This window comes from Mastigoproctus giganteus, chromosome 2, assembly GCF_048544385.1.
Source record: "Mastigoproctus giganteus isolate SK-2022 chromosome 2, ASM4854438v1, whole genome shotgun sequence".
NCBI lineage: Eukaryota > Metazoa > Arthropoda > Arachnida > Uropygi > Thelyphonidae > Mastigoproctus > Mastigoproctus giganteus.
This window is the reverse complement of record NC_143576.1, coordinates 261,629,738-261,646,550: the sequence shown is the minus strand read 5'-3', so window position 1 is coordinate 261,646,550 and position 16,813 is coordinate 261,629,738. Positions and strand designations below refer to the sequence as shown.

Below are 16,813 nucleotides of genomic sequence, written 5' to 3'. Positions count from 1 at the left end.
ATCATTATGCTGATATAAAGTAGCGCATCACTGCTCAATTTTACTTGTTGCGTCACTGTAGCAACAAGTACAACGCATGCGCATTGGGTTTCGTGACGATTTCTAAGTAACGTAACGCTTTTTTCCAAATAACCCCGTTTTTTGGAAACGTTTTTACCGTCAAAAAAAAAAAAAAATCTACATCACTTGTCCATTTTCTCTAATAGTTTGTCTACTTTTTACGAGAACTTATTCAAACTGGTCACTTCTACGACGATAGATAGAAGTGTGTTTCAACAATCAACCATCCCCCTGCCTGAAGGCAAATTGTTGCACATATACACTCCAATCAGCCTTCCTCAATTTGAATTTATTCTCCCTCATGGGTATAGTCAGAACAAGAAAAAGAATTCCATCAGCATTAAGCTTGCTCAATCCATTCAAGCGCCTTAAACACCTCATGGCAGTGGCGTAGATACCATGTAGGCAGGTAAAGCAATTGCCTCCGGCTCGGGCCCTTAAGGGCCCAGCGTCTTTGGCTGTCTCCTGTTTTTGCAATTTTCATTAATTAAGTAGTGGCCCAAACATGTTCTTTGCCTCTGGGCCCGAAAAAGGGTAGCTACGCTAGTGGACCCGAAAGAGGGTAGTTACGCTATCGTCATGAGGAGATACTTTTTTCCCCTCATCCCTTCTCTGCACCCGTTCCAGCAACTCTAATTCCTTCCTAAAATTAGGCCACCAAACCTGTATGCAATACTTAAGACGTTGCCTAACCATTACTTTGTAGAATAGGATAATCACCTCCTTATCCCTGCTGGAAAAATTCCTGTATATCATTGAAAAAAACCCAATGAGCTATAATGGCAGCCTATATGCATGCTCAAAGAACTTTATATCTGACTGCACAATTACTCCAGATCTTTTTTATTTTCCACTACCCTGAATGTAGTACCACACAGCTGGCATATTAGTCAGAAATTACTGCTACCCATATGCAATATCAAAGTTCAAATCAAATCATTTATCAAAGTTCAATTTCAGCTGCCATTTCTCAGCCCATCTGCCTAATTTTTCTAGACTTTTTTGCAGTAGAGCTTGCCTTGATTACTCTCATGTTAGGTAAACTTGGACATTAAGCCTACCTGACATACCTCATCGATATCATTACTAAAAATAGAGAAAACAACAATGGACACAGCACTCAAGTACCCTGGGGGAACCCCACGAATAACAATATTCCACAAAGAGCAGCGTCCATTGATAACCACTCTCAGTCTTCTCCCATTCAATCAACCCTTTATCCATAGCAATTACTTAATGCCACAATGCTCCAATTTGTACAACAGTCTTTTATGTGCAAAAATATTAAAAGCTTTCCTGAAATGCAAGTATGACATGTTGGACAGACAACTGTGCAAGTATGTGATTCCAAATTATTTTTTGCATCCAGTTCCTTTCTCACTGCATTATAGTATCCAATCAAATTGGTCTGACAAGATCATGCTTAACTAACCAATTCTGTAACTGAAGTATAACTGAATCCCTGTTTAGATGGTCCTGCATTGACACTTTAACCAGCGACGCCATTATTTTCCTTGGAACAGAATCTAATCTTTTGACCCCCCCTTTGTGAATACATTTGCTTATCTCCCATCCATGGTGTCCCTTGAGTCCTAGGATGCTCTCATAATGATGGCTAAGGATTTGCTTAACTCCTTTGTGCCTCCCTGAATATAACTGCATAGATCACATCCACCGCAGGTACCTTTTTTATGTTTAGTTTCAACAGTTTCTCTTCTACTTATCTCTCAGTTATTACAAAATCATTTAGCTCCTCATTGAGTTTCATAAACTTCCAGCATCGTGTTCTATGAAGAATTCCCCATCTCTGAATTTAGATATAAAATAACTATTCAGTTTGTTAGCACCCTAAGCAGGACCATCAGTTGAATATCAAGCTGAACAATATGATTTATCTCCTCCTTTCTAGCGTTTACATAAATAAAGAAGTCTTTGCTGTTTTTTATTGTATCCTTTACCAGAGACTTCTCATAATCTGCCTTAGATTGCCTAAGTGACTTTGTGACTTGTTTGCTGATTACTTTATACGATATATACCATAGGCTCCTGTATCATCTGATAATTTATATGCATCACATACAGGCGTCTCCTTAGCCAGGTGGGCAGGAGCAGCAGTGCGTAGCACACGCTTCTTGATTAGACCGGGGTTCGAGCCCGTGACCACCAAATACGGAGGATGCGGAAAGGTCAGGGAATGACCATCGCGTATCCCCGGAGCAATATGGCCTTAGTTGCTAATGCTCCTAAAAACCAAATAACAACAACAGCAGCATCACATACATTTTTCTTCTCTGCCACAAGTCTCATCTGTTCATCTGACCCATTTAGGTCTAAGCCTTGAACAGTATTTCTTAGTTGGTATTAGTATTAGTGTTACTACTGAACAGTCAGTCCTCGTATAGCACGATAGTTGTGGTTCTAGAAACCCTCGTGCAAAGCAAAATCGTGCAATATAAATAACAGGCCCGATGGGAAAAATAGGGTTATGTGCCGACCACCCAAGATTGAACACACATTTGTAACCAAAACATTGCCAAACACAATAAATAATCGTAATAAAATACTTACGTACTGTATTTGTATTAGCCATATAGTAGAAGGAAGACAACAGCTTGTGCTTCATCGGCCCAAAAAAAAAGTACACAAGAAAATGCAAATTATGCTCTTTCCTCTTCAAGAAGGCACGAGGTTCAAACTGTCACCTTCAACCTCCTGCGGGGAAAAGTGATTGAAGGTGACAGGTGAGTGGTTGTTCCAGTAATCAACGACTTTCCATTTATTTGTACACACAATTCTTTACAGTTTATATACAAAAACTGACAGAGAAGATATATATACAATTTTATATACATTAGCATTCTCATTATACATATATATATATATATATATATACTATATTGTATACGAACACGTGTTTGTGTGTGTGTTTTACCTGTATCAAGGGTGGCTCCTAGGCCTTAGCCCATCTCCACCTTGCACGTCTGTGTTGGAGCAGAAACTCTGCAAAGCTTTTTATCGCTTGAGGGAGCAGTCAACACCTAGGCAGCCGCTGCCTGTCCCCAGGCACAAGCAGCCAAGCCTGGGTCTACTATTGCCTTTAGTGCCTTGGGCACAAATCCCGCACCCACCGGAGATAGTGCAATACCGGTGGGTGCCAGCAATCCCGTCCCCAGGTTGCCCAAACCTGGAAACCAGCAAAAAAAAAAAAAAAAATCCAAGCTTCAGCAGATACAAGCCAATTTGGAAAACTCCAATAAACTTAGCGAAGTAAATATTTGCATTTGTACAAAAGATAATAGAATTTTAACTCTAAATCCTAGTAATACAATTCAATTTACATATCTTACAAGTCATCCTATTTATGTTTACTGGGATACGAACATTTATATTAACTTCTCAGCTGTCAGATTTATATTCGATTTTGGATTTGAGTTCTTAGTTCAAGTCTTTTCTTAAAGACCGATTCTGCAAAGGTCTGGAAAGTCTCAAAGTTTGTTTTGTTCTCAACTAGTATTTTCACATTGTCCTCAGCTAGACCTGGAACCTGATTAAGTAGCAATACTCGATGGTCTGTATATTGCGGACAAAACAGTAAAACATGGATCCAGTCTTCCATTTGACCACAGGTGCAAAAAGGATCCGGCTCCAAACCTCTGTCGAAAAGTTTGGCCCTCAGAGATCCATGGCCTGTTAATAAATACGTCGTAAACATACTTGGTGCAAACCACAAAACAGAAGGTTGAGTAGAAGCAAACTCAACATTTTCAATATACTTCTTTGTGACTTCACCGTGCACAGACTCATTCCATCTACTTTGCCAAATACTAACCATTTCACTCCATAATCTTTTCCGTTCTGTCTTTAAGTTACTAACTGGGTCGGTTGTAATTCCCATAATAGATACCCGCAGTTCTTTCTTATGTTTATAAATCATGCCACGGTATAAGATAAATAAATCTAAAGGCAGTTCTCCTCCAAGGATTTGGAGGGCATTGTTTGATACTGTACGAGGGGCATTGTTTAGTGCCAGAAGCATTGTTCTTTGAATTGATAGTAGCTTATTTTTAATTTTCACCTTAACGACGTTCTGGTGCCAAATACCTGCTCCGTACGAAACTATAGGCAGAAATATTGCTTTATAATATAGTTTCATGGTCTTTTTATTCAAACCTCAGTCTCTTTTGGAGATTCTTATGACCGAAGCAGTAAAATTTCTAATTTTTTCCTTCAGTTTGGTGACATGAGGGAGAAAGGTTAATTTATCATCGAGAATTATGCCAAGATATTTGTTTTGAGGAACATAAGGTATCTGTAAACCATTTAGTTGAATTCTTGGTGGTCTTCCAGTAATCAACGACTCGCTGGCTAAAAGAAAAATTCCTACAATCTAGTCTAAACTTCTTCCACTGTAATTTGAATTTATATCGTTGGATGGCAAAGGCCCGCCTTCGAATTTAATCAATAACGCGAGGAACTTTTATGGGCTATTTTCTTCCTTCAGTTTCTGAGTTAGTCGGTCTCAGGCGCGAGTGCCAGGTTCCCCCATCTGGTTTTTCCTCCACTAATTCAGGCAAATCGACCATTGAACACATGCAGTTTATGGACATAATACACAAGCGCTTTTAAATTCGAATTTGGGTTGCCAAACCCAAATTCGAATTTAAAACGTTCGAATTTTAAATTCGAACAGTAAGACAGTTTATTCTTATCGTATACTTGGTACTCCCCATGTTCAAATTCTGCATTTCTTATGTCTGACTGACAGTGTCCCCACAATCTATATTTAATAACTTAATCATTACTTCAAATTCATCAAATTTATTTTTTATAATCCTGGTATTAGCGTACAAGAAAGTATACATAAATATGTTCTCACTGTTAGTTCCCTTAAAACAGTTCATGTATTTGCTTGTTCCATGACACCATGTCTCCGATATCCCTACAATGTCTGAATTTGATGACTTAATCAGTATTTCAATTTATCACATTTATTTACGATACTTCTAGCATTGGTGTATATGAAAGTATAGATACACGTGTTCTAACTCTTAGTTAACCTAACCAACCCAGGTACTTTCTTGTTCCATGAGGGCCTTCTTCTCCATGAAGACCTCCCCCAACACGCCTTGAAATTTCGAACACCTTGCTTTCCAGCTGCAGCATGCTCGGATAGAAGCAGTGCGTGGATCACTTTCATATCTGCTTGCAGATTTTGTTATTCTGTGTATCTTCCCCGGCTAGCAGTTTTTCGACCCACCTAACACTGCCTCGATAGCATCAGAAAACATTCTTCTACCACTTATGTTTAAGCGTATCTCATCCCTGTAAAAATAGCCTCTCATGTTAAGTAGCACAGCTCATACAGAAACATTTTACCCCACGAGTCTTGCGCAGTCTCTCCAGGGTAAAATTAATTGACAAGACTCTAAACAAGCCTTCCCTCCTATTTTGTCTGGACAAAATTACAGACAGTTTCAAAATTTTTCGAGGGCACAGTTCCTAGCCTCGAACCAAAATATGTGTGGTACTACACTCAGGTTGGTAGAGAATGAAAATGACCTGAGGTAATTGTGCAGTCAGATATGAAGTTTTCTGAGCAGTACAGACAGGCTGCCAGAGTAGGTCATGGGGTTTGTCAATGATATATAGGAATTTTGCTAGTAGAGAGAAGGAGGTGATTATTCATTTGTATAAGCAATGGTCAGATCGCGCCTTGAGTACTGAATACAGGTCTGGAGGCCTCCTTTTAGGAAGGATGTAGATTTGCTTTCGAGTGTACAGAGAAGGGCAACAAGATTGGTGAGAGGAATGAAGGGATCCTCTTATCAAGAGAGGCTTAAGTTCTACACATTGCAGCATCTGGAGATAAGACATCTGCGAAGTGATCTGATTGAGGTGTATATGGTCTTGAATGGGTTGAGCAGGCTCAATTCTTCCTCTTGCTGAGATTACGAACCTGAGGGGGCATAAATTCAAATTGAGGAAAGACAGTTGTAGAATAGACGTGCGGAAATTTTCCTTTAGCCAGCGGATTGTTGATTGCTGGAACAAACTTCCATCTGTCGTTGTGGAAGTTGATAGCTTAAATAAATCCAAGGAGGAACTGGACAAATGTTTAGAGGGAATGGATGTGTGAAATGGTTTTTTTATTATTATTTTTTTTGGCTGATGCTACATAAGCTTGCTTTCATGCATCATATGCCTCTACTAATGCTAATGTTAATGTAATGCTAATATACTTGGGATTAAGTTCCGTTTCAGTTATTCAATCGCAATAGAACTAGAATGAATTTATTAGTAGAAATATCAATTATGTTAGTAATTGAATGGATTCTTCTGTCCCTTTGTATGCTGAACGAAAATCCTCCTGAGCTTACAAGAGAAAAAAAATGTGGTGAATGGAGAAGAAATATTAATAGAACAAGGGAAAAGAATGTACTCCTTTATATGTTCATGCATCGGTGCAATTCTCTGACTGCCCTAAAAAGGCCCTGTTTTATCTATTTGTTTTTTACTTTTCAGATCTTGCACGGGTCGATGCAAACAGGGATATTATTTCCCAGATGGAAGCACTGAGATGGATGTGGAATGTGACATATTGACGGGCCACTGGTCGCCGCAAGAAGGATTCCCAGACTGCGAAGGTAAGATCGGAATTTTCATATCGGAGTTCATTAAATAAACAAACAACAGATACAATAAAATTAGCCCCCTTTCTTTCTCCTTTATTTTTTTCCTATACTTAGTTAATCGTTGCTTCCATACTGTAGTCTTAATTCAAATAAATTTCGTTCCATATACTGCATATATACTAATCATTCCCGATGTCTGAAGTATATAAAACCGTAAACCAATCATTTCAAAGCTAGATATCACATTCTAAATTTCCTTTTACAGTTTCAAGCAACATAGCATTGGAATAATTAGAGAATAATTTCAGTTATATAAAATAAAATTTTGAAAGAGCCCTCTGAGATCGTTTTTGGTACAGCTTTTAGTTTATCGTGTACTGTTTTTTAAATAAACACCGTTTTATTTAAAATACACTAAAATGCGATACACCAAAAGATTATTTAAGATTAAATACTATTAAAATACTAATTGTCCTTCCCTCTAATGTAAATCACAAACACCCAGGAACCCTTCTGTTAATTTCGGGCCTAGGATTATGGATGTAGAAAGCCTCTATCCAGTGACGCTGCTGATGATATATTATGCGAGCTCCACTAATTATGCCAGCTTAAAAAATGTCGATTTTTCATCCAGTTCATGACATGCAACGCTAACTGTGAGATTGCCTGCTAATTATCTACATGTAGCTTTACAAACATGCTGTAACCGAAATAAGAGACAATAATAATATCACTTCCGGTTGGTAGAACCATAATTAAGCTGTGCCTGGTTGTTTAAATTCTTGTGTATGTGGATATGGCAGATCACATTTAAAGATTTATATTTTTTCTTCTTTATTTATTTTTCTTTTTTTTTTCTCTGCAGAGTTGACAACATATCCCGGAAAAGGTGAGTAACAATTACTCTTTAATAAATAAAAGATATAACCTAATGATTAATTAAATTAATTAAGAAAATTACATAAATATTTATATATATATATGCTAGGAGCATAGTTAATAAATAACATATAGTTAAAAAACAATGCTAGGAGTATAGTTAATAAATTTGAATGGTTTGAAGTGCTGGTCAAGACATCAAAGGCGGATATTGTTGGGATATCAGAGACGTGGTGTCACACAGGTATAAGGAATGCAGAACTGGAATTTGGGGAGTACAATGTATACAGAAAGAAGAGACATGGTAGGAAGGGAGGAAGGGTCATACTATTAGTTAAGAAAATAAAATCTAAGGAAGTGCATCCAATTGATGTTGGTGGACAATGCAATGTTGAGTCTCTTTGGTGTGAAATAAGCAGTGGAAAAGGAAAAAAAAATGAGAGTGGGTGTGTGTGTTATAAGCCTAACGAATCTGATGAGTATAATGAGAAATTCTGCAGAGACATAGAGTGGGCCAGTAAATCAGAGTGTCTTATAATGGGGGATTTTAACTTTACAGATATTGACTGGAACTTGTGGATTGGTCACTCGCACACAGCAAGACTTTTCTGGATTGATTGGATGACTGAATTCTACAGAAACATGTTCAAGAGGCAACCAGAGGGAGTAATACTCTTGATCTGATTATCAGCAGTGATTATTCATGCATTAAGAATTTGCTGATAAAGGAACCACTAGGTGAGGATGATCACAATGTACTTATGTGGGATTTACTTAAATATGTAACTACCATCAAGGCTAAAGGGAAGGGCTTTTGCTTTCGTAAAGGTGACTACAGTGGTCTCAGATGTTTTTAAATTCTGTACAGTGGGATCAACTGATGATGTTACCACGTTAAATTCTAAATGGGAAGTCTTCAGGAACTTAATATTGGAGGCTACTAGGCTTTCATTCCAACTAAGAAATACCGTCCAAGGTTTGGGCCTAAATGGATGTCAGATGAAGTTAATGAGGCTCGTGGCACAGAAGACGGATGTATGGGATGCATATAATTATCAGCGACACAGAAGCCTATGACATATATAAAATAGTCTGTAATGAAGTCACTAAGGAGGTTAGGCAGGCGAAGTTAGATTACTAGAAATCTTTGGCAAAGGATGCAAAGAAAAACAGGAAACAGTTCTTTACTTATGTGAACTCTAGAAGGAAAGTGATGAATCAGATTGGACCACTTAACATAGATGGATTGATTATTGGTGATCATGCTCAGGTAGCTGATAGGCTGAATGAGTATTTTGTATTTACATTCACACATCAGGAGTTATTCAAGGAGGGGAATGTCAGAAGTTTATCAAACTCTAACAGGGAACTAAGTGATTTTGTAATAACCGAGAGCAAAGTAGAGGAAAAATTGTTGAGGGTAAACATAAGGAAGACACTTGGGGTGGACGAGATTATCCAATTATATTAAAGGAGGCAGCAAAGGAAGTAAGCAAACCCTTAGTTATAATTATACGTGCTTTCTTGGACCCTTGGACTCAGGGGATGTCCCCATGGACTGGCGGTGTACAACTGTATCTCCAATTCACAAGGGGGGGGGCCTCAAACGTGACAAGTAACTATAGACCTGTTACTTTAACTTGTTCGGGGAAAATAATGGAGTCACTGGTTAAAGAAGCATTGCAGTATTATCCCGACAAGACTGCAATAATAATTAAGACCACACAGCATGGGTTTGTTAAAAGGAGGTCTTGTCTGACCAAATTGGTTGATACTATTTTAGTATGTGGTTACAAAGGAACTGTATGCAAAAAATAATTTGACATCATATACTTGGATTTCAGAGAAGCTTTTGATACTGTTGCACATGGAAGACTGTTGTACAAATTGGAGCAGTATGGTATTAAGGGTAAGTTACTACAATGGATAAAGGGATGGTTGAGTGGGAGACGACAGAGAGTGGTAATCAATGGACACTGCTCTTCATAGACAAATGTTATTAGTGGAATTTCCCAAGGTTCTGTGCTGAGCCCACTGTTGTTTTGTGTACTCATCAATGATAGTGATGAAGGTATATCAGGCTTAATGTCCAAGTTTGAGACTGGATCTAGATAAGTTGGGCAAATGTGCTGAGGAGCGGTAACTGAATTTTAACATTGACAAATGAAAAGTTCTGTATATGGGTAGCAATTAGCGAAGAGAAACGTACCAACTGTGTGGTACTACACTCAGCGAAGTGGAAAGTGAAAAAGACTTGAGGTAATTGTGCAGTCAAATATGAAGTTCGCTGAGCAGTGTAGACCGGCTGCCAGGGCAGGTCATGGATTCTTGTCGATGATATACAGGAATATATCATGATATATAGGATTCTTGTCGATGATACATAGGAACAATGCTAGCAGGGACAGGGAGGTGATTATCCCATTATACAAGGCAATGGTCAGTCCTAGAGTATTATATACAGGTCTGGAGGCCTCATTTTAAGAAGGATGTAGAGTTGCTAGAACGAGTACAAATAAGGGTAACAAGATTGGTGAGGGGAACAAAGGGATGCTCTTACCAAGAAACTCTTAATTCCTGCGAATTGCAGCATCTGGAGAGTAGGCACATGCGAGGTGATCTGATTGAGGTGTATAAGGCCTTGAATGGTTTGAACAAGCTGCATGCTGATGGGATTCTTCCTCTTGCTCAGATTAACAACCTGAGGGGACAGAAATTCAATTTGAGGAAAGACAGTTGTAGAATAGATGTGCAGAAGTTTGCTCCTAGCCACCGGGTGATTGATTGGTGGAATACACTTCCATGTCTTGTTGTGGAAGTTGACAGCTTAAATAAATTTAAGGCTGAGCTGGACAGTCATTTGGAATGACTGTCCTGAGCTGGACATGGAATGGAGGGGTGAAATGGGGGATTTTTTTTTAGCTGATGCTGCATAAGCTTGCTTTCTTGCATTGTATACCTCTACCAATGTTAATGCTAATATAAACGCAGAAAGTGCAGTTCAGTTGTTTTTATTCAGTGATATATGATTAATTTTTTTCTTTTCAGACAAGTGCGTGGAACCTGAAGACCCAGTGCGCGGTTTATCCTTTTGTACCAGCAAATATGGCGAGATGTAAGTTATTTAGCCCATTATCTGCTTAGATTAAAATAATATATTAAACTTACATTACATAGTGAGACTCAACTTGAATAAATCCGTATAGCTGAATTAAAAGATGCAGGTAAAATGTCATTAAAAATTAAGACAACAGGGGATTTCATAAATTCCTTAGCTAGATTAATATTAAGGAGGTTTCTTCTTTTCCTGATTGCTTGTACCCTTTATTGGAATGATGTTAATAACAGTATCTTCCATCTTAGCATTAGCGTCTGCGTACTTTGTGGATGGATTTGTTTGGTTATATAAATAAATAAATCTGTAGAAGCCTATGGGCGCGTCCCAGTTCTCTGGTTACAGATTGTGGGATATCTTCTAAATTGGTATAAAGAGACTCTCCACCAACCTAGCTTCCACAGATTAGGTGTGAGGGTGTCATTAGAAGATAGACATTGGGTTAACCGGGATCGATTTATATTCAATTGTTACTGCTGAATGGCTGCAATGTACTAAACAACATTTTTTTCAGGACCTGCACCGCAAAGTGCCTGGGAGGATATCAATTTCCTTCTGGAAAGTCAGAGATTGTGCTTGTATGCGATAAAAGGAGTGGCCAATGGACACCCGACAACCATTTCCCAGACTGTGAAGGCAAGTAGACTTTGGGTATTTGGGGGAATTATTGTTATTTATAAATGCTTAATGCATTGCAGTATAAAAACAAATTTAAGTAAATGTGACAAAACTAAGATTTATTTTTTCTTGAAAGTTATTTTTCGTTTTCAGTGATATCTTCCAGTACAATACGATGCAAAAGTCCTCCTTCTCCCAATAATGGACAAGTCAACTGCCTCCGAGGAAGTAGAAAAATGTAAGAATAATTGTTTCTAAACATTTATTAATATTGTTATTACAATCTGTTTATTCACCAAAATAAGTTTGAGTAGGCAAAGATTGACACAACGCGTCTGAAGACAGCAGCAAATAGCGAAATTACATTATGCCTCACTACAAATACTGAATTTATATCTGAACGGTATTGTGGATAAAGATCTGCAATATTGTTCTCAGCAGTGCTACAGATCTCTCCGAATTTTTCATCTTATGCAGATGATATTAAAATAATCTGATCCACCAACTCTGCAAACTCGCACCTGGCAGACATATACTGATTCTTTTCCATCTGTCTTTATTGCAGAATATATTTCCGGTTTCAATTACAGTTTAATCTCCCAGTAATACTATCGCCAGAGAGCGTCGCATGGCATGGAATCTGACACTTCAATCTCCACAGAGACCCAAGTTCGATTTTTCTGCAGAGCGTCAACTCTTGTTCTCAAAGACTCGTCTCGACTAACAGTACATCGAGTTGTAAGTTAAAGTAGTCGCACTCTTTACATCTAGTATATAGAAAAAAATCGCCATCACCTACGTAAAGTTTCGCACATACAACAGCAAGTACAAGAAAAAAGTACGTAACTCAAAGGCGAATTATCAGTACAATTCTTCCATTAGTCACCAATCTTGGAAAAGAGTCTATTCGAAAAACTGCTGAAGCTAAACAAAGGTAAAGGTCCAGAAGTGGATGGTATTCATCCTGTTACACTATAAAAAGGTACGTATGAATGCATCGTTGACTTCGGGACAATTCGTCTGGACTAGAGAAGCACACTTAAGTCTTCGCAATCCGGAAAGGAGTTTCGAAAGACATGATGGGCAACTATAGACCAGTGAGGTGGATAAGATAATGTAGTTCCCGATTAAGGATACAAATAGGACCATCTCAATAGGAACGGAATCGTTAATCGATCACAACATGATTCGTGAAAGAGACGTTTTGCCTGACCAGTCTAATCAAGTAAGTTATAAAACAGTTGGATGCAAGAAACAACTTCCTCATTATTTACCATTAGATCAGCAACATTTTTGATACTGTTTTCCATGAAAGGCTATTATATAAACTGGAACAAAATTGGGATTACTGGTAAGATCCTTCGTTCAATCAAGGGCTGAGTAAAAGATGAGACAGAGAGTAGTCATAAATTGTCATCTCTCAGGGCGGACTAGTATACCAAGTGCAGTTTCTCAGGGATCAGTGCTGGAGCCATTTTTGTTTCTTATGTTCCAACACTAATGAGGAGCAGGGAAGGTTGTTAAAGTCTGCTGATGATTTAAAGGTAGGAAGGGTGGCTAACAATCAGAACCAGGCCATTTTTCTTAAAAGTGACTTACGTCAGTTGAACAAATGGTTTGAAAAATTACAAATAAAGTTTAATACTTCTAAATGAAGGTTTTGTACTTAGAGAACAAAATTTTGTACCTCTAGCAGAAATTCAGCACGAGGAAGACTTTTGGGTAACGATTTAGTCAGAAGTGAAATTTTCAATGCAGTGGAAACAAGCGGTTAAGAAGACACGTGGTATCTTGTCTATGATATATTGGACCTTCACATGTAGGGAAAGGATGTCATTGTCCATCTATGTACGACTGCATTTAAAATATTGTGTTCAGCTCAGGAGGCCACACTTGAAGAAAGAGTTTCTAGAAGGGGTTCAGAAAGGTGTGGACTGCAAAGATTCGAAGTTAGATATCTTAGCGTGGATCTGCTAGAGGTGTATAAGGCCTCGAAGGAAACCAATAAAATTAAAGAGGGAGGTATACTATTTTCACTGGCAAAGGAGATGAGAAGGAAGAGTGAGAAAATATAAAACTGTGGGACGGGGATAACAGAAGACAAGAGCTCATGAAGTTTACTTTCAAGCACTGTGTCGTTGACCATTGGAACAAACTGCTTTCCACAGTGCTGGAAACGGATAGTTTGATAAAGTTCAAAGGGGAATTAAATAGCACTTTTTGGCAAAGGGGATGGAAGGAAAAGAAGAAATTTTGTGTTTTCTTGCATTATTTACTCATTATAATACTAATAGTCGTATTTAATTACTCTGTCCCTCTCTCTCATCAAGGGATTTTCAACACACTTGAAGATTTATGTATTATCCATAAATCCAAAAATATCCGAATACATACAAATCATAACCCAAACTTCTTTGATATTAAAATTCATCTATATAACAAACTTATTCTAACCATTAAATTGCTTAAAAATGTTGGGACAGCTTTTGATTCTAAGTTTGAATTTCTGCTCTTAATGATTAAAAAATAAGTTTACCAAGGACATTGAAAGAAGAATAACAACGTGTCCACTATAGCTAACTGCTTTATTAAAACGATATTCTCTATTACTATGCTCTAGGATATTAGTTCCTTCAAAGAACCCTTTTCTAAAGCTAATTTTGAGTTTGTCAAGTCCAAATAGTTAATGGTCGAAGTACACTGTGCTGCCACTTTATTAGGTACACCCCTGCTGTGCACACAAATGGTTTGTCGCACAACGTTGCAAGTCACATGACCACAGTTGTGGATGTGGATATAAATGCAGTAGAACAACCTTTATAGTATCAGTTAAGCGTACAAACCGTAGCAAGAATGGGGAAAAGTAGTGATCTAACGGACTTCGAACGTGGCATGGTAGCAGGTGCAAGACGTGCTGGACAAAGCATCTCTCAAACGGCAGTTCTCCTGAACTTTTCACGCACCACAGTTTCAAGGGTGTATCGAGAATGGTGCAATGAACAGAAAACATCTTCTCAACGGCACTCCCGTGGAAGAAAATCGCTTGTTGATGAGAGAGGCCAGAGGAGGATGGCTAGAATTGTGCAAGCAAACACACAGGCCACAATGTCTCACATCACGTCAGAATACAACCTTGGTGCGCAGAACAAAATATCGCAACGGACCACACGAATGGGCTACAACAGCCGACGGCCACATCATGTACCTTTGTTATCCCTAAAGAACAAGAGAGCAAGCCTCCTGTAGGCACAGCAACACCAGCACTGGACTATCGAGGGGCGCCTCCGTAGCCAGGTGGGAAGGAGCAGCAGTGCGTAGCACACGCTTCTTGATTAGACCGGGGTTCGAGCCCGTCACCACCAAATACGAATGATGCGGAAAGGTCAGGGAATAACCACCGCATATTCCGGAGCAATATGGCCTAAGCTGCTAATGCTCCTAAAAACTAAAAAACAACAACAACTATCGAGGATTGGAAAACAGTTGCTTGGTCTGATGAGTCGAAGTTCCAGAATTTGGCGAAAACAACACGAATCCATGGACTCGTCATGTCTGACGACTACTGTGCAAGGTGTGGGGGCAGTGTTATGGTGTGGGGAATGTTTTTTTGGCACACGTTGGGTCCATTGATACCCATAGATTCACGTCTGAATGCCACATCGTACCTAAACATCGTTGCTGACCAAGTACATCCGTTCATGTTGACAGTTTATCCTCAGTCAGATGGTTACCTGCAGCAGGATAATACGCCGGTACACAAAGCCCGAATCACTATGGAATGGTTCCGGGAACATGACAATGACTTTTCTTTTCTTTGCTGCAGTGGCCCGCTCAGTCCCTGGATCTCAATCCTATTGAACATCTTTGGGATGAGCTTGAAAGGGCTGTTTGCTGCAGGCCTACACCTCCGTCGAATCTCAAGGAACTGCGTGAAACACTCATATCTGCATGGTACTCCATTCCTGCACAATGTTTTCAGTCTTGTTCAATCCATGCCTAAACGAATTCAGGCTATTTTGAAGGCTAAAGGAAGCTGAACACACTACTACAATTTTTAATCAGATTGATGCCAATCTGATTAAAAATTGTAAATTTTCTAACGCTCAATACGACCTCCGGTCAATGGTTGTATGGCAGATCTATTGTTCCACTTAGCAATAGGCCAATGAACAACTGGAATGCACTTCCCATTTTACATTCTTAGAGTAATCGACGAGCTTGATATCGATCCTGAATCCCTTATATTTGAATCAGCTGAGAAAACTAAATCAACCCAATCAATAATTTCCTTCACAACAGAATAAATTTGTAACACAGGATGTAGGTATCTCGAAAAGATACGTTTCTTACTTGAAAAAGGGTTTTCTTTGAGTTGTTTGTAATTTTCGATGGCCACCAGTTTCAATGTAAATTGGAGTGCTGATTTCTGTTTCAGCTTTAGTTTTCAGAGCTCTAGGTAGAATATTTTATGTATATTTTCTTTGTATTTGTATGTGTAATTACTTTATGAATGTTAGAATTTACTATTCCTTCCTGATATGTCCAGTTAATTAAGGTAAACTCGGTACACCACCCAAAAAATAGCTGTTAAATTGAAAACTTACAAAACAGCAGTAAGTAAATTTCATTAAAAATTTCGATTCCTGTCCACGCGTCTTACGCAGTTGCTCAGTTTGATTAGTGGATAATTATTGATGTACAGTACGTATTACACTTCGCTACACTTTCTTCAAATTAATATTAATGAGATGAGAGCCTCCAGTGTCCAATAAAGGTTAAACGATTCTGTGATTTGCAATTCCTTTAGAGTATGCACTGCTACGTGCCGCACAGGCTACGAGTTTCCGGGAGGTGATGCAGAGTTGGTCCATCACTGCTCATCACGGGATGGTTACTGGTCACCAGACGAGTCATTTCCCGATTGTGAACGTAAGTACTGGTTTTTACAGTCTGCGATTTCTTTAGCTGAGGAATATTTTTATTTCTTCTGCGAAATTGTTTGAAAATTCGTGGTTCATTAAATCCCTCATGCTTTGGGTTTCTCACTATAGCTATTTGCGATCCACCTTGTTCAAATGGGGGAAGATGCGCCGGACACAATCTGTGTTTATGCCCGACTGAATATCGAGGGGATCACTGTCAACACCGTAAGTCTATTTTTCCAGTATTTACGAATTCATCGAATGCAAATTTATCTCATCTCTCTCTCGCTCTCTGAGAGGAGCATCTTGTTTTTTCATGGTCATTCATATCTTATTTACTCCCATAGCGTTATCTAACTGCGATGCTAACACCCAGCTTTCTACTACGAGTTGGTCTTGCAACCATACTCAAGAGGAGACCATCTGCCGTGTGTCCTGTCCTGAAGGAACTCGTTTACAGAATATGGCGACAAGTGAGATTTATCGGTGTGATCCTAGAGGGGAATGGAGTCCGGATGAAGCCCCTCGTTGTGTGATAGGTCAGTAAGAAGAAACGAACCTGATTGAAGACATTTTTAATTTTGAGT

The 16,813-nt window shown here is 38.7% G+C and overlaps 1 protein-coding gene across 1 annotated transcript in view; it reads left to right on the top strand.

Moving 5' to 3' along the window:
• The window catches only part of LOC150090433 (uncharacterized), a 562,729-nt gene that overhangs the window by 87,970 nt on the left and 457,946 nt on the right, over positions 1-16,813 (top strand). The window contains exons 40-47 of the mRNA XM_090389881.1: positions 6,583-6,704; positions 7,558-7,581; positions 10,620-10,686; positions 11,201-11,322; positions 11,458-11,542; positions 16,112-16,233; positions 16,356-16,451; positions 16,574-16,765. Coding sequence (XP_090246007.1) covers positions 6,583-6,704; positions 7,558-7,581; positions 10,620-10,686; positions 11,201-11,322; positions 11,458-11,542; positions 16,112-16,233; positions 16,356-16,451; positions 16,574-16,765 — 830 coding nt within the window. The remainder of the gene's footprint in view (positions 1-6,582; positions 6,705-7,557; positions 7,582-10,619; positions 10,687-11,200; positions 11,323-11,457; positions 11,543-16,111; positions 16,234-16,355; positions 16,452-16,573; positions 16,766-16,813) is intronic.